Genomic DNA, 22,086 nt, shown 5'->3' on the forward strand with positions numbered 1-22,086 from the left:
TAAACAAACCATTTCTGATCAGTTTAATTTGATAACTGATGGGTTGATAGATACAAGAAAAAAACACAAGAATATACAGCCACATAGAAACAGCTGCTACTGAAGAGGGCACTGTACTGATAAAGATATGTTTATATTCATGTTACAGAACATACTCTATATTCTTGAATTGAAGAAAACCCTTTGAAACCAGCATGCAGATTTGCAGGTAGGTACAGCTGATCCAGTTTTTCTGAACGCCTGCTGCTCATCCTGCCTTTCATTGATCGAACACACACATTCTTTTTGTGTCAACCAGCTGAGTTGACAAAAAAAATGATTTCATTAGAAAGATTGCAGCTAAATTTGTGACCTTCTGGTTCAGTAGGTTCTTTAGATTTGACAGTAATGTTATTAGACTGAAGCATGGGAAAGCCAACAAAGATTTTTACTAAATTAAGTTGAGAGGAGTGAATATACTTACTCCATTTTACAAGATAGTTACATACCGAGTTACAGAAATCTTACCATTTTTCTTCCATAAACAAAGCCCAACAGAGCATAACATGACATTTTGAACATCATTTATAATCAATATTACTGACTTATTTCTTGTATATAACAGAGCTAAATAACAGAGCTATCATTCATAGACTTAATATATTGTATGTCTGCTGGACTGTTGATCTTCAGCCCATAAAGGTAGTATTTGTTCATATGTTAACTGTTAAATAAGTATTAAAACAAAGAAGTTTATTTCATAGCCTAATCCTTGTTTTGACTTTATGGATCTTTGTTTTAAACCTAAAAAGGCATTAACACGTGGACACGGCTCTTTTTAAGAACCAAACCTGAAAAGCAAGTTTGATCCAGACATTGATTTTGGAGCAGGGGAGAAGAAACAATCCCTCATTCTTGTTACTTTGAACACATCGCTGGTTTTTATCTGTGCACATTAAACAATTCTTTAGCATTTGACAGAGCCAAGGTCAGTGAGCTAATTTATGTTTGGTTCTGGGAAAGAATTTCTTGCTTCTGTGTTGTGTCTCTGTATTATGTTTTAAAAATTCCTCATGGCTTCACTGTCCATTTCTGGTCTGTGGTTCTTATTTAAAGTATTGCTTAAAAAAAAGGAGAGTATACCGCTAGATAAGCTAATACTCTTCCTATATATGTGTTGATCCCTTTAGTTAACATGCCAATAAACCACAGAGCTTAACTTCTTTTTGTTACATTTATATACAGAAACATGTATGGTGCCTCATGACATTCAACAATCAAACTTAAGTTCTATCACCACTTCATCTGAATCTCACAGATCTTTTAATGTGTACAAAGCAGTCATCAGAGTAATTTCTTTGCACAACTCACTAACTTTTATTCCTCAGTGAATGCTTGTAGATCTTGTTGTTTTTTCAACCCTTTCAAAGGAAGCCCATGTTTTTTTCTCCACCCACAAAATCTTCATTGGCTCCCTCCTGACAGATGAATCTGAAAAACATCCTCTCGCAGCTCACTGGCGTCTGTTTGCAGCTGATGTTTCGGCCCAGCAGTCACATATTGGATTCTTTCTCAGGTAGTGAGCATTTTCATTATGTACTCTTTACACTGACCTGTCAATTGTAAGAATCTCTAAGCATATATGTTGTATCAATTATATTCAGGTGCTGTGTTAAATGTATAGATGTGTACATTTTTATGTCCATGTCATTCATTTAATGCACTTTAACTTGTAGGTTGATCATCAAAAGAGGCAGGAGATGCTGTTCTGCTTTTTTCTTTTGTCGTCTGGGTTTTTCCTGGACATGGTAGTGTGTTCTTCAGGTAAGAGACTATTCGTATCTCAGGTTTGCACATAACAAAGAGCACTAGCACGTTTCATGAGTATAACAGAGTTACATTTTTCTGAGTTTGCATTGATGCGCGGGAGAATCTGAAAGACAACATTAGCAGACTTCTAAAAAAAAGAAAAAGAAAAAAGTTTCTCTTCTGGACGCTAACACTTCAAAGTTTGACCCGGTCAGTTTATTTTTTATCCAGTGTGCTGGCAGCGCTTTCTTTTCTTTCGTTGCCAAATGCCTCATGTTTTCTCCACAGGATTTGGTTGAAATTTCTCAGGCTTGACAAGACATAAATACATGCACTGTCAGCTCGGATGAATATCAAAGAGTAGCGCCACATCCTGTCCAACTCTTGAAGAAAAACAGAAAAGGAAGCAGGCCAACTGACAATCTTTAAAAAAAAATGGAAATAAATCAGCCCTATGATGCGAACAAAGACTCTGTGTTTCAGAGTGGCCAAAAAGTGACATGGGTCTGAGGAGCTCATATACGTGTCATCTTCTGAAAAGGAGGATCTGATGGTTGTCAGGATCACCCTGTGGTGAAGGATCCCCAAGGCCTTGGCCTGAATTGAAGCTTTTGATACTCTTTGACTGCCCTCCCATCGCACAGTGCCATGCTATTGATACTCTTTGAATTAACAAGCTGCTCCAAATAGATTTTAGGGCGCACGCTGCTAACTAGTACGAAAAGAAAACGGCCAAATCTCCAGGATACCGGAAACTCCTTGTGACCAGAGAGTCATACATGCGATCCAAATTTCACCTCAGACATGTCCATCCATCCATCCTTTCTCTATACCCGCTTAATCCAACTGTCGGGTAGCGGGGGGCCTGGAGCCTATCCCAGCGGTCATAGGGCGCGAGGCGGGGTACACCCTGGACAGGTCGCCAGTCCATCACAGGGTGACACAGACATGTCTTTCTTTCAAACTTAAGTCCGAAGATAGTTGGGGGAGAAATGGATCTTTGATTTCGTACTTTAATGTGTCACCATCCCTCCGTCATCAGTATTAAGTTATCGAACGTAATTAAAAGAACATTCATATTTACTTTACATTTAATATTAAATTTACAGACATATCAACCATTAATCTAGGGCAACCAAATAAGTTTTGGATTCATCTTTAGGGAACCAGGAACTTTGGCAGAAATTTTCATAGAGGTTTGATTGTGTGTTGTGTTTGTAAAAAGATTTGGAGCCTCTAACCTAAAAGACATTGCATTTGCTGACATGTCATCCTGTCCCCCCCGCCCCCAATATCAGTACAACCAGAGCTGAGAATCACAACAATTAAGGTAATTGATCACCATCTTTTTTTCTGGCTCATACTTTATTTAAGATGATGTTTTTCCCTGATGTTTTTTTTTTTTCTAACCTGCTTCTTTAAGCAAGAGCCATACACGATGTCCAAAGGAGCTCAACTGGAGGGTTTTTGCATGGACCTGCTCTCTGAAGTGGCCAAGAAAGTGGGCTTCAAGTATAAAGTCCAGCTGGTGAAAGATGGTTCATATGGCAGGCAGGATGAGAATGGGAACTGGAATGGGATGATTGGAGAGGTGGTGAGAGGGGTGAGCACATGAAAACTCAGATTTGGTGGGATCGAATGATAGCAGACCACTCTGGAGAACTGAATATTTGTGCAATAAAACTGAATTGATTAAACGTAAAGTAAAATTGGGAATATGTAAAACTTTATCCTCGAAGTAGTAAAGCTTTACACATTTCCAGTGTGTTCCACATCTAGAAGAAGTTAATCAAGTCAAATTTGTTCATACATTCTCCACAGGAGGTGGACCTTGCGATTGCTCCACTGACTCTCACCGCAGCCCGGGAGAGAGCTGTTGGTATGACTAAACCCTTCATGCAGACGGGCATCAGCATCCTGCTGAGGAAGGACATCTCAGAGGGAGCAGGCTTCTTGGACTTTTTGACCCCATTCTCAGCAGAAACCTGGGTCGGCATACTCATTGCCTACCTGGGGACTGCGGCTTCCATCTTTGTTGTTACCAGGTCAGTGTTGACAGTGGTTTTGTTATTTTGATATGTGATACTAATGTGTTATACAGTGATGTGAGTCGTTGTGCTTTTGTGAAATCTTGTTCATGGATAATACCACAACATTTCTTGGCTGTTGAATTCCTTTGAGTGGCATCACATTGATAATGAAGATTATTTTTAACACAAAATGCAGACTCAGCCCCTGTGAGTGGGATCAGCCTCAGAGTGAGCGAAACACATTCAGCTTCCTCCACAGCCTGTGGTACACAGCTGGAGCTCTGACACTACAAGGTAAACATCCGAACCAACTGAAAGACACAATGAAGTTAAACAAAAAAATGTTGTATATTTCTAAACAGTCTCACTCAAATGTGAGAGCAGTTGTAAATGAGCTAAATGATTTTCCCCTTCATGTAAATTAACAGTGTTTGGTTAGCACTCCAGATTAGCACCGTGTCTCTGCTTTAAGTAACAGTTAAAGAAAAAAAGAGGAGTTTCTCTGTAAACTTCTCATCCTGTGGCACTCTGTTTTTGTGTTTCAGGTGCTGGTCCTCATCCCAAAGCTCTCTCAGGACGTCTCATCTGCAGCTGCTGGTGGTTATTTTCTGTTGTCCTCTTGGCTTGTTATTTTTCCAACCTCAGCTCATCCAAGACCCCAGAGTCGAGTCACCTGACAGTGAAAGGGTTTGAGGACTTGGCCAATCAGGACATGATTGAGTACGGCTGCCTGGCTGGCTCTTCCACACTTGCATTCTTCAAGGTGAGTATGAATTGCTGTTATGACTCAGGAGAAACCTTTCTGCTCTGATTATTCTTTCCTTCATTCAGAATTCAAATAACCCAGTGTACCGCAGAATCTATGAACACATGGAAAGGACAAAGAGTTTTGTCTCATCTATGGAGGAGGGTGTCCGACGGGCAAAGGAGGGGAACTATGCATTTATTGGGGAGTCTGTTTCTTTGGACTTGGCAGTAGCACGTCATTGTGAGCTGGTCAGAGCCCATGAAGTCATTGGCATGAGGGGATACAGCATTGCTGCTGGCCTCGGTGAGGCTGCTCATCTCAACTCTCATTCGTCAATTGAATTATAGCAAATCCTTAGATGGTAGAGACAAACTGATGATACAATGTTCCAATTTTTTTTAAGGTACTCCGATCATAAAGAACCTCAGTGTGGCAATCCTTCAACTGAGCGAGGCGGGGGAGCTAGCTTACCTGAGAAGCAAATGGTGGGCAAGCAGCTGCATAGCAGACAAGGCCAAGTCTTCAGTTGTTCAGCTACACAGCCTCAAGGGGATGTTCCTGATCCTTTCGCTGGGCCTTGGGCTAGGGACACTTCTGGCTGTGCTGGAGCTCACTTTCAAGAGTCGTAGAAGTGCAGCAGAGCAGAGGGTATGTGCAACTGTGCATCACATTGAACGTGTAGGATTTTAATTATAAACCATGAAAATACTCTTGATTAATTGGATTTACAAATTACGAAAAAAAAAAAAGCCAGATTCAGGCGCTTACTCATCTACGCACTAATGTTTGCTTTAAATTGATCAGTGTAATAAATTTCTGTGTTTTTTACTCTCTTTTACCTTGATCTTCCCACAGAAGTCCTATTGCGCTGTGCTGACCGAGGAGCTGAGTCTGCGCTTGAGGAACAGCAATGCAAACAAACCCCAGGAAAATGTAGACAAAGAAAAAGCATAGAAACTTCTCTTTTTCTTTTCATAAAGCGTTAACTAGTCTGAAAAGTGTGTTTCTTTTAACTTTTAGTTAGAATTGATCTAATATTACATAGAATTTTAGCTTCTTATGTTTTGTTACATTACATCACGTTAGACCAACAAAACTCACATTTTATTAAAATATATAATTTATTGCTTTTTACTTAAGGACTCTAAAATTTAATTGAAAAAAAATAACATTGAGTTGTATAAAAAAATTGTTCCAAGTTTACACACTAACAAATTAAACTAATATGTTTAGGACTAAATTTACTGTTACTACATTTAAAACTGTGCTAATAGCAGTTATGTACAGTTGGCAGCAGCAATCGTGTGATTTCAGCAGTTTTTTTTTTTTTACCAACTATGACAAGCATACAAAAATTCAGCAATTGTAAACATTTCAACTGGACTAAGAAATAAAAAAAGACTTGGTTGTTGTGTATTTCAGCTCCACATCAGAACTGCTATGTGACTCATCATCCTCGTGCCTCCCTTTTTGTGGTTTTGAGCTGATTTTCTTCTTTTTCTGAAGGACTTTGGTGTCTTTGGTATCATGAATCTGAAACATTATCTAATCAAGAAAATAAAATAACAGTTAAATCAAATGTCGATCAATTATGCTCTTGTGATTGCAGTTCTTTCTATTTATTCACTCATTTCTTTTTACAAATGTGACTCACCATCTAGAAAAAGTGGGGATTTACAGCGGATCTCTCTCATCTTCTGGTCAAAAAGGGCCTTCATCTCCCTCTGCAGGGTGCCCTCGCGTTGCTCTCCCCCAGCTGCCACACAGAAGGGCACAAACTCCAGGCTTTCAGTGCTGCCATCACTGCTGCTGGATGCGCTGTCCGACAAAAAGAGACCATTGGGTATGCGTCTCACCTGGTTGGTGTAGCTGCCATAGTTCTGTGTCTGCCTTTGGAAAGCAGGCTTGCGGTTCACCATAGGTGTCTGAGGAGAGGTTGTCTGTTTTCGAGGGCAACTGCGTGAGCGGACCCTTGTTCGAGCAGGGGTTGATGGTGGGAGTGGGGCAGGAGTCTCCAAGGTCCGTCTGACCCTGGCGGGGGATGATGGAGGGATAAGTGGGGAGAATTTGGCTTCAGGCAGAGGCACAGGCCGAGGCTGGGGTACTGAGTCAATCTGACTCTGAACCTCTGGTGATTGCTCAGGTTCAGTGAAAACATCATTGTGTGGCTCTTCTTCTGCTGGTGTTAATTCCTGCTCTGGTTCAAAACTGTTTCCTGTCTGCTGCTCAGCATGGTTTGACCGTGTTGCCTCATCCTCCAAGTCTTTTGGATCAATTTGATTTTGGCTGTCAGGAGCAGGGCTATCAGGACAAGAGAGCTGGGAAGGGGTGTCAAGGTCAAAGCTTTCTTCTATCACACAGGGAGCCGCCCTACTGTGGTGAGATTCAGTGGAAGACATCCGGCTGAAGAACCCTCTCCTTGTTTCTGGTGGTTCATGAATCTTAACTCTGTGAGCTCGCTTCACTGGCTCACTCAACGCCCCTTTGTGGACGGCAGCCTTGGCCGCAGGCCCTATTGCCAGAGGAAACATGTCCTCATTTCGGCTGTCCTGAGAGATTGTGTCCAAATCCCTACGAAAGAACATCCGTCCATCCTCTGAGGACAAGACAGAAAAATCTAGAGAAGGCTGCCTTTGGTGGCCCTTCAAATGCTTCTGTGCTGCTTTTTGGAAGTGTTTCCTGGCTGCTTGCACGGCATAAGCAGGTTTGATCTGTTTTAACGGAAACATTATAAGAGACTGGACGAAGATGAAATTTTATTTACAAGTTTATTCTAACACACAGACATACCTTTCCTGTTGTGTCATTGATACCAACATGAATAAAGATGGATGACTCTGCCATTCCCTCCAGGTAGACGTGGCGGTAACCTACAAACAAGAATCATGCACAACTGGTTAAAGTTTCCTCTCCTTCATCTGACCGTTACAGTATGAAAGAGATCTCATCTTTTAACTGATGATGCCTTTCTGTTGAAAACAAAATGAACCAATATGGTGGAGCTGTAGGCCCAGCAGAGCAACAATGAGCTAAAACCACCTGTGCAGCTGCATAAAAGTGAGACCACAAGCTTTACATACTTATAATAAAAAATACTTCAGGAAACGGTCACACAAACTTTGGATGTTTGTGGATGCTCTTATCCACAACTTTGGAGATTTTACCACATAACCAACCTGGCATCATGCTGGTGAAGGCTACAGTTCTCTGTCCAATGAAATCTCGCCCAATAGGATCATGGTCCCACACCTGGAACCTCACCAGGGCGATCTGTGGCATTTGAATGTTGAAGATGAGGGTCTCCTCCCACATTGGATTAAAACCTGAATGATACAGGCAGCTGTAAAAGGCTGATAACCAGTGACGGCAGCATGCTGTGACATGATTTGAATTAGATAGATAGATGGATCTTCTACACACACCATTATCGTCCACCACTCTGGTCTGCTGCTTGGAGCAATCAACAGGTAGACCGATAATCTCAACTTCAACAAACGGATCAATTATCTGACAGCACAACAACAAAGATAAACAAAGAGTTTAACAATGAGGGTCTTTTTCGGGTTAATTAACAATGCTCTGGTTTCATATCTGTTATATACTATGGCTTCACCTCTCCTCTGTCCCCAAGCATGGAGTCTTTGGGTTTGGGAAGTTGTTGTCCACTGATGATCTTCAGAAACAGCTGAGTCTTTTTGTGTCCTGGCAGAGGATCCTCCAGCATGGGATTAAAGGCAGCTGAGAAGAGCCAGGAGTATCAACTGTCTTTACTATTCTCTCACATGAAGACTATTGCCATTCATTCAACAATCTGCATATATTCATACCTTTACACATCCACTTAGGCTTCAGAATATATCCACAGTTTCCATTGCTTAAAAACTTGGCTCTGTACAGTTCAAGCATGCGCCCTTCTGTTTGGTAATTCATAGCAACTGAAATTAAATGGTGACATGTAAATTAAAAGCTAAAATTATGCAGCATTTTAGAGCATGTGACAGTCTTCTGACCCATATGGCATCCTGCATTCCAATATGTCTGAGGGTTGAAGTTGCTGGAGTCCACTCTGTAGTTAGATGGGTAGACCCTTAGAAGCTGGCGCTGGTTTAAACGCACCAACTCGCCCGGCTTTAGCTGTAAGATCTGGTTCATTACAGTCTCGTTTAGAGATGATACCTGCCAACTGCTTGCAAATCCTGTCAAATGGAAAATGACTGCAGCATCAATCATCCCAAAACTGACACTGTGGTGAGATGTTTTTCATAAAATATACTACTACTTTGAATCATTATTGATTTTACCTTGTGTTTCTATGTCGTGTACACGGACAGATTTTGTGTACTTGATCTGGTCAGACAGAGCTCGAGACAGCCTCATTGTTTTCCTTTTTCTAAAGAGGGAGTTTGAGAAATGTTACCTCAGATATTTTAGATGAAGTCTCAGAGTTTTAGATGAATCGCTGCTCTGTTTGGCCTTACTTTGGGTGGTAAACAATTTGTGACCTCTCCCGGCTGCTGCTGAGGTCCGACTCACCATCGGATACGGCTTTATTTTTCACACATATTTTCTTTTTTCTCTGAAAAAACAGAACTGTAAGTTTTTAGATATGCCATTTGCACGCATCTGTCAATATCAGAGGAACTGAAGAAACAGCTTACCTTTCTTTTGAAGCTTCTTATGATTGATCTGCCAAATCGTCTCTTCTTTTTGGGCTGATTAGTTGATGTGACATTATTCCCCTCCTGAAATGGAGAAATAGTATTTTTAAATCCATTCATCCATTCATCTATCCATCCATTAAAGATCCATTTGCCTGTGAGTTGTTGTCGTCATGGTCTTCCTCCTCTTCCTCATCCCCAGTCTCTTCATCAGACACCTCACCCTCTTCTGCGTCAGGATCAAGGTTTGCTGGTAGCTTCTTCCCCTGAAAACCACAAAAAAAATTGCCTATGATTGGACATTATAAGTCAATGTTTGATTATGTAATTTGTATTGTCATAGTGTAAATAGCTGAACTGAACGGACTGATCAAAGCCACTGTACCTTAACTAAAACTTTCCCTTTCAGGATCTCGGGCGAAGGCAGCTTCTTGCATTCATGCACGTTGACATTGGTCAGGTCCAGTTTGTCCTGCAGGACCTCTCTCAAATACTCAGCCATCTTTTTCTGCTGAGGCACAGTGCAGTGGTTCTCTATGGATAAGATAACTGGATACCTGGAGGGTGAGCCAGCATGACACACTGACACATTTTGCAACAACAACTTGACAAAACATTCATCACTGTCAGGACACAAAAGTGCTTACTGTGATTTTGTGAAGGCATATTTGTTAATTGCTTCAACAACATCTTTGAAGAGAATTTTAGAGGTCAAGGTGTAGCCATGATGGATGATGGGCTCTCCATCTGGTCCATCCCAGCAATCCACTAAGACAGAGGAAATTAAAAAAAAGGGAGGCTGAATTGTCTGTAATTTGATTAAATCCCACTGAAGACTGGTCAGGACCTGCCTTTGCAGGCTCTCACCCTCCACACAGCGACAGCCTGCCTGCAGAACATAGGCGTACATTTCCACACTGGACTGAGAGAGCAGCTGGTCTCCCGTCAGGTATGTGTTGTGAGAGGTTGAAATGAAGTAGTTACAGAGAGGCTGCGTCATGTCCTGGTTGATCTGATTGTGCTCAGGGTTGAAGATATCACCTGCGGGACTTCGCATGTAGTTGGTGAGACCTAAAGGAAAAGTTTCAGACCATGTGGTTTGTTTTTTCATTTTTGCAAATTGATGTTATTCATATTTTACTCAACTGATGTTATGCCATTGATTGATTGTTGTAACATTTATCATTAGCACATACCATCAATGCTGAGTACCATACGCTGGAGGTTCATTGGACAAGGTTCAAACTTAGCCACAATGTCAACTAGATGCTCTCTGGTCAGACCTCGCATCTACAAATAAAACAAAATTGAGTGCTGTCATTTTCCGGATGCAATATTTGTGATAAATGTTTTGGCAGCTAAATGCTTTTAGTATGAACTTTAGTCACTGTAAATAGCCTTTCCTGTATTCCAGTATTTAGCCAGACAAAACAGATAATATTACATTGTACAGTGAGCAGTAAATGTTGACACAGAAGCAGAGCAAAACAGGGATTTCCAGGAATGAATTCTACTTTTCAGAAACATTTTGACCGGTGCATCTCATAGAGTGGCAAAACAACTTCTGTTTTAGGTGGAATTAGGTGGTCATTTACACTGTAAATAGGTGTTAAAGTGTGAGTGAAACATGCAAAATAGTTGTGATGTCCCATAAAAAGAGTTCTGACTGTTGCATTAAAAGTATCAACAATGTTTAAGTCCTGCTCTGACAGTTCTATAGCCTCTAAAAATGAATCTCTGTGCCTCAAAATGTAGACATTTTGAAGATTTAGCCTGGGAAAAAAACCTCTCATGTCTTTAAAATAGCTTCGGATGTGACTCTACATTTTCTTCTTTAATCAGTTATCAGGGACCTATGAATATGCCAATCTGGCCCCACATAACTCCACCGACCAGCAGTTAACATGAGACTTCCCTGTCTCTGCTAAGCAAAGACTAGTCGTAATATTGCAAAATTAATTTATGAATTTATTTGCATTGTTTAATTAAATGTATTTAACATTGTTGTTAATGTATGCTCAATGAAGCCCAGTTGAAAAAAAAAAGAAAATTCAGCCATTTGATTTTCTATGCTTTCAACAATTCAGTTAAGGCCCAGGCTAACTTAGAGCTACTAGATAGCACATTGCTACCAGAGGTAGTCCAGTTCCTAGAATTACCAGCACACAGCCAGCCAATACAAGCGAAAAGCATGTGGCACGTGGCTAGCTGCACGAGCCAATCTGAAGCCACTAACTCAGTCAGGCTGCAAGCCAGCTGAAAGCTTGTCTGAAGAGGAAGGCACAAGCTTTAAGGGTTTGGGCCTAGCTGGGAATAAGCCAAGCAAAGTCTCAGACCAGACAAGTAAACTTCACCCTTCTGAGACTTCTGAGACTTTGCAGATTCAAAGCAGAATTTCTCAGCCATATCACTAATGGCTAATTTCACTAATATGTCTTGAACCACATAAAAACGTCCTATGGCCAAAGGTTAAAAAAGTTAAAAACTTGAAGACTGAAAGCATTTGTCAAAGCACTTGAGCTGAATCTTATGAAGCCTTTTTTAAATTTACTTGCATGTGTTTGGTTGTCGTTCAGTTGATTCTCTTTTCCTCTTTTAAATGAAGCAGTGCTTTTATCTCTTAAATGAAATTACAGTACAAAACCATATTACATGCACGGACTGTATCACATGAATATCTTGGGCATGTCAAAACAAACTAAACTTGCTTGGGTAAAAACTGACAGCCACCAACAACAAAAAACACAAAAAGCATTTTTTGTAGGTAACACAGGTGTAGATAGAATAAATAGCTATTGTTAAAAATGACGACCCTGAATGTCATCTAAAGAAGGGTGTAACAATATAAAAAATCTCAGAGATGGTGATAATGTGCAGAGAGAAAATATTTCCGATGAGACAACAGATTGTTCACAAATTGTTTTACCTTCTGTTCAAATTCCAGAAAGCGTGCAAGGTCGTGCAGATCCATAACTTCTTTCTGGTTGCTGTAGGAGATCAAAATCAGGTAGAGGTCTCTGCGCGTGGAAATCATCTTGTAGAAAGAGCAGAACTCGTCAAAGCCAAGAGAGCCCTGGATCTCATCTGTGTCTGCTTCCTGTAGATAGTGACAAATCTATTTTATGAGCTGGGGAGAAGTCTCTGAGCCAGAGAGATCTAAGACAACCACACTGCCAAAGAAAACATGCATCATATGAAAGATACGTCTCTCCTACCATCTTTTGATGGTTTCTGTGGCTGGATCACAGAAACTACTGACATCAGGACAGGGAGAAGTGAGCTACTGTGCTAAAGACATATTGCAGTGCAACTGAAGCCACCCGTGGCAGCCACATGGGCTTCCTGACCAAACTCTACTGTATTGTTTTGTCAGGTTACAGTATAAAAATATTTGTCTGCCAAGTTTTGATCTCTGGCCAAAATGATCACTGAGAGCAAACCTCATAGAGAAATTTGATGGATTTTACACCTTTGGCCAATGGGCCCTTTAAAAAAAAAGTATTTATTTATCTTTTTCACAAGTCTTGATGGTTTACTTTTCCACATAGCTCAACTTTGTCTCCAGGGTGCATTGAGAATCAAAGTCCCCATAAAATCAAATTTTAAGTTTAAATGTATGTGTATGAACTGTCTAGCTCTTTATGTCAACAGTAAATTAGTGTCTTGCCAAACAATGACAAAAATAGTAAATTTGTGGTATTCATTTTTTTTTTTTTTAGTTTTTCATGTTAAAAATGTTAATTACTCATCCCACACTCAGGGACACGTACTGCTTTGGCATCAAATGAAATGCTTTTTATTTCCATCGGATGTTTTGAATTTCAAATTTGAAATGAGTCAGACTGTTGACCTAACAAATAAGAGTAGACAGTTTTTCTAATGGAGGACAACCTTCATAACTTATATTCAATGATGCCAGCTTAGCAAATTCGTCGTTAAATTGGAACTACCTTGCGCATCAGGAACTTTTTTTTTTTTTTTTCCAAAAGCAACTAAGGACAAATCACCTTTAAGGTCAAAACTAGGTACTTGATCGAGACGAGAGAATTAATTCAAAAATCAAATGTGACATGGTGACATCATGAATATGCAAATAAGAGTATAAGTCACCTCACAGCATTTAGCAACTTTTTTTAAACCAACTTTAGCTACATTCCATTACTAAATTGTTGTTTAATTAAAGTTCTGTTATGTTGATTATCTGTGTTTAAATTCCTCTGCTCGACGCATTTTCAGCTTGACTTGCTGTAGTCACTAAAGGTTGTTTTGACATTTGTGTTTCCCTCACTATGAATAGTTATCACTGTGAAACGTTACTATTACAAGCTTGTGAAACGAGGCAGTGTCGTGAGTTTTAAGCATGTCTGTGTCTTTTTCAGCTTCTGTATATTCCTGAAGCAGAAGCATCAACCAAACAGCTATCATATTGTAACCTAACAAAGTGTTAACTGAGTTCTGCAGCTATGTGGCTGGAGATTGGCAGCACTGATTGCAGGTTATAGGCACATGAAATCTATTGCAGCTTGCAGGATGAACATTTGTGGATATAAGGTCTTACTTGGAACATCTGCCTGACTTTCTGCTTGGGTAAATTCACATTCAGTTTGTGGAGCAGCTGGTGAACCTCTGCAATGCTCAAGGTGCCGTCTCCATTTTTGTCAGCCTCAGAGAAAGTCTGCTGTAACCATGTGCAACTCCAGTTAAGGCTTAATCACAGATCAAAACGTAGAGTACTTTTTTACTTGTAAGAGTTCATCAAATTGTCCTTTTGAGGTTGAGAATGTGTGTGAGTGGCTGTATAAAGGATATTGATCACGGGTGCGCTGCCTGCGAGCCAAGCTGTCTTCATCACTGATACCAGCCATGAGGTATTTCAGCCCAGTGATCCAGGTTCGAGTCTCCTCTGCGTTGGTGGAGACCAGGTCCAGGGACTTCACTCGCTCACCGTAGTAAATACTGAAGCAGCAGTTTGGGTCGAAACGATTGTCCGTATAACGCCTGAATATCTCTGACTTTTTCCCCTCACAGACCTCGTGGATTGAATCAATTGATACTGAAAGAAGACAAGAAGGTGGACATTTTGGATCAGTCAAAACACAGTCAATTATATATATGAAATTCTTTGACTTGTGTTTAACTACTTGTGAAGTTTATATTGTTTTCAGATGGCCCTGAAAGGCATTATTTTACTATTTCTAGTTTATCTGCACCTCAACATCCTATAAGCCCAAGTAAGTGGCTGTCATTGTTTTAGTTTTATTAATAGTGTGTACTGGCGTGTGTATATGTGTGTGTGTGTTTTCCTCAATTTTCTATGTTAATATTTTTACCTTTGGTCAGTGCTTGTATGTTTTCTCATACTTTTTGTGTGTCAATAATATAAGGAACACTTAAATTAAAATGAGCTAGTATCACTAAATCTCATACACGTTTTGCACACATGCCAGTTTAATGAACATTGCCTTTCCCCCCTTAAAGAGAAATAAATGGCAACATAACACATGTATTGCCATGTATTGATAGTCGTGATTTATTTGATGAAAAGCAAATATAAACTGTTACCATCAAACTAAAGTTCTGGGTTCCAGAGCTTAATACAGCTTTGTACTGACACGATCCTTGGTGAACCAATCAGTTCTAACACTGAATAAGGAGCTTAATTCCAGATCAAACGCATGTCAAAAGGATTAAAATGTTGACTTTTGGGACGATAATGTCTCTCTTGAAATGCATTGTTTAAATGTTTGGCTTCTTTGTGTGAATTCACAAATGGAGCTCCCATGATGCTAAATGAATTTCTGATTCATCTGACAATCATCATTAGCGATATAGAGTGCACATGGTGTCCATGTATACGTGGACTTTGATTTTCATTCAAATTAAATGATTGAAGGTGTTCTGTCAAAAATCTAAAGGTGTCAAATGTGTTATATTTTTACCGAGCAGGAATCTATTTGGTTAGTGAAGAAGCGTTTTTTTGCTCAACTTTTACTCAAATCGGTCCACTCCACTGATCTTTAACATAACACTGTGAACTCTTCATAACTGCATCCAAAACTCTATGCACATAAATAGCTGCGAGAGGTTTTTTTTGAAGGCCAAATCCAACCCGAAAAATGTCAACAAGAGCTGCCATTAAGATCAATTCTTTGGTTGTCACATACTTTTAGCCTTGTCGTGCTTTCTGGACGGCCGCCATCTGATGCAGGACTTGTGTTCGTCCAGGTAAAAGAATCGGACTAATTCTTTCTTCTTCCCTTTCAGTTTGGTCATCTGAGTGCCAGTCTGCATGGTGCACATACACCTCTCCACTACATGGGGAGCACAAGTGAACACATTGTTTATCAATTTTCAAATGTCTCTCCCTCTATTAGTCAAGCTTGTCACATAATCACATGCAATGGGTATTTCCTGAAAACTTCCACAGAATCTTGAGATTGTGGATTTGTTTATTTCTTGTGCGTGTTGTTTAAGCTTTTAAGTGAAAAGGTATAATAAGCTTTATCATATCCCCATTGCTTTGTTATAATTATGATACTGCATAACTGTTTTGAGTGGAAAAGCATCTACTCCAACTACTCCAAGGGAAGTCATAAAGCAGCGTATATAATTAGAGGTATACTAGTGAGCGCTTGTTTATCAGATTATAGACTGCGTCATACGGATTTAAATGGCTGTTTATGTGTTATCGAGAAGGTACATTTGTCGAGGACAACATAAACAATCCTGAACCGGGTATTGAAACACCATAAAAGCAGCATTATTTGCTGTATACAGCTGCATCTCGGTGATCCTGATTATTTTTTAGGACTTTTCTTTAATGTAATTTCTTGAAACTTTTAAATGGTGTAAGCATCTTAGGATACAAGATAAGCATGAAGTTAAGTTTTTCTTCATAGCGCTCAGGTCATCGTAAGGATATTGCTTTGTGTGCTGTGTGCAGGTAACCTTTGTTTTTAATCTGAAGCTCAGAAACATGTGACGCAACCTGGCACCTCATTCAGGCTAATCCTAAAGGATTGTCCACTCTCCATATGCCCGTTATTTACTTCTATGCTTTTCTGTTCTGGTGTATGTGCAACTGCACCGCTTTGGAGGACACTTTGGAAAATATAATTGTTACAAGATGTTCAAAATGCACTATTATTGTATCATCTGTCCAGTTAAAAGGAAAAAAAAAACAAAAAAACTTTGGCTTGCAGCTGGTTGTAAGCACTTCTGCAAAATCATTCTGTTGGTATTTCACATTAATTTGAATATTTGAAGGTAAAATTATTTAGAAGCTGTGGGTGGATCTCACCTATCTGACCCAGTCTCCATTTAGGTTGTGCAACCACGCTGCCTCCAATCCAGAAAAACTCCTCTGCAAGTCTGGAGACGGATGCTTTCTGCCAGAGTTTTGGTGAGCTCATAATGGAATGGGTGGATGAATTCATGGGGCTTGAGGACCGCTTGGCTTGATAAGGGGAACGCTTGGCCAGCGAGGGGGAGAATATTCCTGATGATCCCAAAGACTGAAAAGTGGTCTTCTTGGTTGGCAGGGAGGACAGTGGAGAACTGCCACTGCACCCTGGAGACTGTGGTGCCATCTCTGGCCTGATGTTCATCCCTGAACTGTACATTTGGTTCCACCTCTCCTGTCCCATTCACTCCACATGAACGTACCTTCTTCCTCACTCTGCTGTGCTCTCCAGAGAGGTGTCACTATAGGGCATCATGTCCTCCTCCTCCCATCAAACTCTGCCCACATGGGATCATGGAACAATATTCCCATCCTGAAGGTTCATTCCCTGTTGTTTTGTGTCCAAAGCTCCAGTGGAGCAGCCATAGGCTCCAATTTAATATTTTTTTTGCACGCAGAAACGGCTGTTAGAGTGGAAGCGTACAACTTGTGTGAGTCACTAAATCTTCCTCAAGCTGTAATCCGACAGTCAGGCTTCAGCCTTGCTTTCATGGAGGGATTTTAATGCAGCCTGTAAGCCTCTGAGGAAAGGGACTGTGACAGGAGGGGTGCAAATGTTTGTTTTACAACACACGTTGAAGTCAAAACTGTTACAAAATGTAAGAATTGGGGACAATTTAATAAACTGTCTTTATGGCAAACATTTTTAGGGTTTATGGTTGGAGTCATTTGGCTATAAATAAGCTTGAAGTATCTTCTCTTCAACTGTGTGTTAACATTTCCCTCTAGAGGCAACGGTGTTACACGCATGCATGTTACACGCGCTACATGCAAGTTAGGGACGTTCAACAATATTTCAAACATAGGAGTAGAGTAACAACACAAAAATGCATGTATTGTCTTTAATTTCTCCTTTTTAACTTTTACAGCATGCAGTTAACCCACATAAGAGATTTTGTTGATTTTTGCTTGATTATGTAGATAAATAGATATAAAACATGTTTTCTTTGTGTGAGTTTTTTTGCTCCACTTAGGATAGGGTACACCTTTGCCAACACTGTGTGTTAGTTTGGTAACATGACGTAACTGTATGAATAGCTCTACTTAGTTGTAAAACCCTATCATCCAAATAATTAGAAATACATGTGGAGGTCAATAACTGTCATCAGACATTATCAAAAAACCGTATAACAAGGCCTACGTTTTTGCTTAGACAGATGTGCATCCTATCAAACTGATTAAAAAAGAGAGAATATATTTAAAGACTTCAGTTTCAGGGTCGTATCGTCAGTTTGTGCTTGTTATTTTACACAGTAAAGCCAAACATCCATCCATTTTCTGTACCCGCTGAATCCATCGGTCGGGTCACGGGGGGGCTTGAGCCTATCCCAGAAGTCATCGGGCGAGAGGTGGGGTACACTAAAGCCAAACAGTAGTCAATATTATTTTAGCCCTTTTACTGAGAATAGCAGTGATCATACATGACGATCCAGTGCTCTAAACAAAATCCATTCCTCTGAGACTTTAAATCAAAATGCTTCTTTAAGAAACAGATTAACTTGGTAGTTAAATACCTCAAACTTTACCACCACTACCCTTTTATGATTTAATTATGGGCCTTAGTAAACGATTCACAAAAAGGGAACTATTGGCACATTCAGGCATATTATTCTATCAGTACATAAGAAATAGATCATTCATTAAGAATATTCGAAAATATCTTAAAAAAAATATCTGTTTTATTCAAGTGTGCCATTATGTAAGAATGGGGCTAGTTTGCAATGAATGATCTACATGCAGCTAAGTAATAATTTATTTAGTTTTTATACTGAAATCAGTAAGTACTTCTGACCACTTAAAAATAGTTTGTCTTTTTCTATTGTGCTGTTCAGTTAGTTGTTTCTCTGATATAAGATCCAATCCTTTAATACAAAGAAACATCTTTTCATGATTTTGCTTTTAAATACTTTGGTAATCCAGTAGTTTTGTATTTCTTTTGATACACTTTGATCCCAGGGGCAGCAAAGTGGCCCTCCTCCATCTAAAGGTACAGTTTTCTTTTCCTTTTGTTTCACTTTGTCGCCTACAAAGAAGCTCTTATTCCTACACTTCATTTTTTAGTTTCTCCTGCACGTAGAACATTATGACAGAATGACTTTGGCTTATCTGTGAACGTTTCGGCAAAAATATTAATATTGCTTTTTTGTTACTTCCATTAAAAAGTGGTGTCACTCGCAAGCTCTTTATCCATATTTGTTTGGTAGTGGCTGAAAATCACCAGCTCTTTAGATGTCATTCATGGTGTTTAATTTTACACAATCTGCAGCACAAACTTTGTAAACCTTCTCAGACTGAAATTCTTCCTTGCGCTACGTTTGAAGCATCTGATGTCAAATTCTCTGGTAATTGGGACGGTCTGTGGCGTAGTGGGTACAGCAGCCGCCCCATGTACAGAGGCTATAGTCCTCGTGCAGATGGCCCCGGTTCGAATCCCGCATCGGACGGCCCTTTGCTGCATGTTATTCCCCTGTCTCTCTCCACTGCCCTATGATAAAGGCATAAAAAGCCCCAAATAAATAAAGTGTTTAAAAAAAATAAATAAATACTCTGGTGATTGCATTGGGAATTGTAATACTATTTGTGTTGTTTTTTCTTTTGATAATAACCTTTCTGATGCTCTTATACACTCTGCTGTGAAAAAGAACCCTAAAATGCAGTAAAAGCCATTGTTGACTAGTTAAATCAGAGCTTTTTCTTTGAGGAAATAAATACATCAAAAGGGTGCCAACAGTTGTGTTTTGGACAAATTTGTGTGCTTACAAAAAACAAACCCAGCGAAGCAGCTTTGTGTCAGATCTGCATCACAGACCTATAATAATGTCCCACATAACGTTAGACAAACATTTAACCCTTTAAGTCTTGATGATTTTTTTTAGTTCATCCTTAATTTGTTTGACTTTCGTCTGATATTTTAATCAATCCCTTCATCTTCTGTAGCCGCTTCATTTAATTGTCCAAGGGTTGTCGGGGGACTGGAACCTATCCCGACTGTCAGCGGGAGAGGCGAGAGTACTCCATGGACAGGTCGCCGGTCTACCAGAGGCCCAACACAGAGACAAACAAGACCGACAGCCACGCACGCTCGCATGCACAATTTAGAATAAGCATGCATCCAATCAGTTCGAACCAAATGATATGCCTGAAACACCAACAAATACATTCACACATACAGACGTGCAAAACACCCAGACTTAGTAAAATTGATTTTGACTTTAATTGGTATTATACAAGTTTTCTGAAGGAAAAAGAAAACATTGAAACAAGAGGCAAGTGAAAACCCACTTCCAGACCAAAACTACAACAGCATCAGCTAACAAAATGGATATTGCTATTACACGGTACCCAACAAATACTGAGCGAGGGTATCATATTGATAAGACATAAAAGTGTTTTTTTTTGTCTAATATATACGACAGCACCCAAAAAGGTATAAACCATGAGAAGGTGTCATTTACTATTCTATCCGACGAGGGAGCTGGAAGTGCAGAGAATTATAATTAATTTGTCAGTTTTTGGTTTGAGGTGTAATATATAACTCTATAATTAATCATAATTATATAAAGATCTTTCAAAGAAAATCAAGGGAAAGATTATAATGTTCTGTTTGTGTGTCAAACCTACAAAAACTGCTGATAGGTCAACTTCACAGCCACAGATGGTTTCAACCAATGACTCCATCTGTGAATGCCCTGTGACATTCAGAGATCAGCAGCAATGAAATTATTACAGTTTTGCAAATCCAAATAGTCTCTTTTTTGGTTTCAAGTAAGAGCAAAACAAACAAACAAAAAAAAAAACAATAATTCAATTTAAGTCTGGAGCAAGCAAACATACCATACCAACAAATATCTTATTTACAATATCACTGTATTTACATCAGATGATACTGAGGGAGGGTGTGTTCAATTTCAAAGTTAATGTTAATTTCTGATTTGAAAAATGTAACAGGGAGCACGGTTCTTTCTTTAAAAAGTGCAATTACTTTTCTCAAAGTAAAAAAATATATATCCATTTTTTTGTATATATGTAGAAATGTTGTTCATACAAACAGCAACTGTTCATTTAAGAGCCCCTAAAACCAGTGACCAAAAATGAATGCTTTCTGTTGATAGGCAGCATATTTTGTAGAATATAAATTATTTTACAATACTCCGTAGAAAATCAGAAGTACCGCATTTCAACATGAGCAGACAGCTGTTGAAGATTTGAATTTCTTTTGTTTTGTATTTTCTTTTTTAAGGAGTATGGTTGTAGACTTATGTGGGCAAAAAATATCTGCTATTTACCACATGGTTCGGGTGCAAAAAACACAACTGGAAAACAACAATGAGAAGTAACACTTCCATAAAATATCTAAGCATTAAACAATGGTGGACCTGAAAGCAGCCCGCACAGAATCCAATACTTCAGGTTTATAGAATACAAAAAGGTAGATAAGCTGGTATACATGCGTACATGTCTGTATATGGATGTTTGTTTTACTTGCCTGTGGAATAACAGTGTTGCGCAAGCAATATTTCTTAAAAAGTACGACCTCTACACAGATATAAAAAGCAAGCAGATATTCAAAGTAAATAGTGGTAAACTTGTGTCTCTTGTTTCCAGTGGTCTGCAACGACACCTCGGAGTGTACCAGTATTACACAAAGACTCTCGTCATCTGCTCATGTTTCACCAGGCGCAACATGTTTCTTCCCTTCATATTCAAGTAGTGTTGTGTGGCTAAATCTGCACATCTTAGAATAGCTTATACCAAACAAAATCCTTGGACAGCGTCAGTAGGGGGGGCTCTGACGTCACTGAAAAGATGTGTTCATCACCGAAGAAGTCTTTCTTAGTTTCACTCCCTTTAACATGCTCATGCTACTTTCCAGTTCATGTTATGAAATTCATACTGTCATAATAATATTGATGTATACTATAACATATTATATATGACAAAAGTTTCCTCTACAAAAGTGACTTTGCGATTTGATTTTTTTTCCCAAAAGGAGGTGTAACAAAGTCCTTGAACATGCTCCCTTATATTGAGTCTTTCTGTCCAGTTTTAAATGTGCAACTTTAGGATCCATTGTTGGGCTGTGCAGTTTGACTGTGTGCGTCTGTCTTTGTGTCCTTGGAGTCTCCAGAAAGACTGCTGTTGGCCTGCAGGGCCAGCTGGGTTTGCAGGTCTTTCACTACGCTCTCCAGGCTCTGTCGAGCTTCTCTCTCCTGCTGTAGCTCCTGCCTCAGCTGCTCACGATCGGCCTCCGCCTGCTGTAGCTGCACGTGCAACTCTTCAATCTATGCAACACAACCCAACACACAGAGCAGTCAGTCTACACGGAAAACATATGAAGGCCAGGATAGTGACTTGATTTAATCTCACAGTTTTCTGCTGGTTTTGGTGTCATTTTGGAGG

General features: G+C 39.6%; 3 protein-coding genes across 3 annotated transcripts in view; 1 reads left to right on the forward strand and 2 right to left on the reverse strand.

Annotated features, from left to right (window-relative positions):
- The first annotated feature begins 1,516 nt into the window (after nucleotides 1–1,516).
- Nucleotides 1,517–6,108, forward strand: grik6 (glutamate receptor, ionotropic, kainate 6). The gene is made up of 10 exons (XM_075462186.1): nucleotides 1,517–1,555; nucleotides 1,716–1,803; nucleotides 3,087–3,118; nucleotides 3,212–3,391; nucleotides 3,610–3,833; nucleotides 4,015–4,112; nucleotides 4,364–4,581; nucleotides 4,650–4,869; nucleotides 4,970–5,214; nucleotides 5,422–6,108. The coding sequence occupies exons 2-10, from the start codon at nucleotides 1,740–1,742 to the stop codon at nucleotides 5,518–5,520; spliced, it is 1,380 nt and encodes a 459-aa protein (XP_075318301.1). The 5' UTR covers nucleotides 1,517–1,555; nucleotides 1,716–1,739; the 3' UTR covers nucleotides 5,521–6,108.
- Nucleotides 6,092–16,813, reverse strand: plch2b (phospholipase C, eta 2b). Its single transcript, XM_075460626.1, has 20 exons — nucleotides 16,525–16,813; nucleotides 15,389–15,535; nucleotides 14,034–14,277; nucleotides 13,783–13,912; nucleotides 12,151–12,321; nucleotides 10,421–10,514; nucleotides 10,092–10,295; nucleotides 9,872–9,992; nucleotides 9,610–9,781; nucleotides 9,380–9,490; nucleotides 9,045–9,142; nucleotides 8,868–8,956; nucleotides 8,577–8,762; nucleotides 8,394–8,501; nucleotides 8,180–8,304; nucleotides 7,989–8,073; nucleotides 7,743–7,889; nucleotides 7,357–7,436; nucleotides 6,221–7,115; nucleotides 6,092–6,111 (listed from the first exon to the last, which is right to left on the reverse strand). Exons 1-20 carry the CDS (start codon nucleotides 16,811–16,813, stop codon nucleotides 6,092–6,094), a joined length of 3,516 nt encoding a protein of 1,171 aa, XP_075316741.1.
- A 3,068-nt stretch (nucleotides 16,814–19,881) lies between these two features.
- Nucleotides 19,882–22,086, reverse strand: part of skib (v-ski avian sarcoma viral oncogene homolog b) — a 35,688-nt gene continuing 33,483 nt past the window's right edge. Inside the window, exon 7 of the mRNA XM_075461307.1 lies at nucleotides 19,882–21,968. Within this exon, the coding sequence (XP_075317422.1) occupies nucleotides 21,747–21,968 (222 nt within the window). The 3' untranslated portion in view covers nucleotides 19,882–21,746. The remainder of the gene's footprint in view (nucleotides 21,969–22,086) is intronic.

Source organism: Odontesthes bonariensis, chromosome 3 (assembly GCF_027942865.1).
Source record: "Odontesthes bonariensis isolate fOdoBon6 chromosome 3, fOdoBon6.hap1, whole genome shotgun sequence".
Taxonomy (NCBI): domain Eukaryota; kingdom Metazoa; phylum Chordata; class Actinopteri; order Atheriniformes; family Atherinopsidae; genus Odontesthes; species Odontesthes bonariensis.

Coding starts and splice junctions, on each gene's coding strand:
- grik6 (XM_075462186.1), top strand. CDS start 1,740: ATGCTGTTCTGCTTTTTTCTTTTGTCGTCTGGGTTTTTCCTGGACATG. Junction 3,119..3,211: donor TGAGAATCACAACAATTAAG/GTAATTGATCAC, acceptor TGCTTCTTTAAG/CAAGAGCCATACACGATGTC. Junction 4,582..4,649: donor CCACACTTGCATTCTTCAAG/GTGAGTATGAAT, acceptor TCCTTCATTCAG/AATTCAAATAACCCAGTGTA.
- plch2b (XM_075460626.1), bottom strand. CDS start 16,813: ATGGCACCACAGTCTCCAGGGTGCAGTGGCAGTTCTCCACTGTCCTCC. Junction 8,502..8,576: donor GAATGCAGGATGCCATATGG/GTCAGAAGACTG, acceptor ATTTAATTTCAG/TTGCTATGAATTACCAAACA. Junction 7,437..7,742: donor CTTCACCAGCATGATGCCAG/GTTGGTTATGTG, acceptor TCTTGTTTGTAG/GTTACCGCCACGTCTACCTG.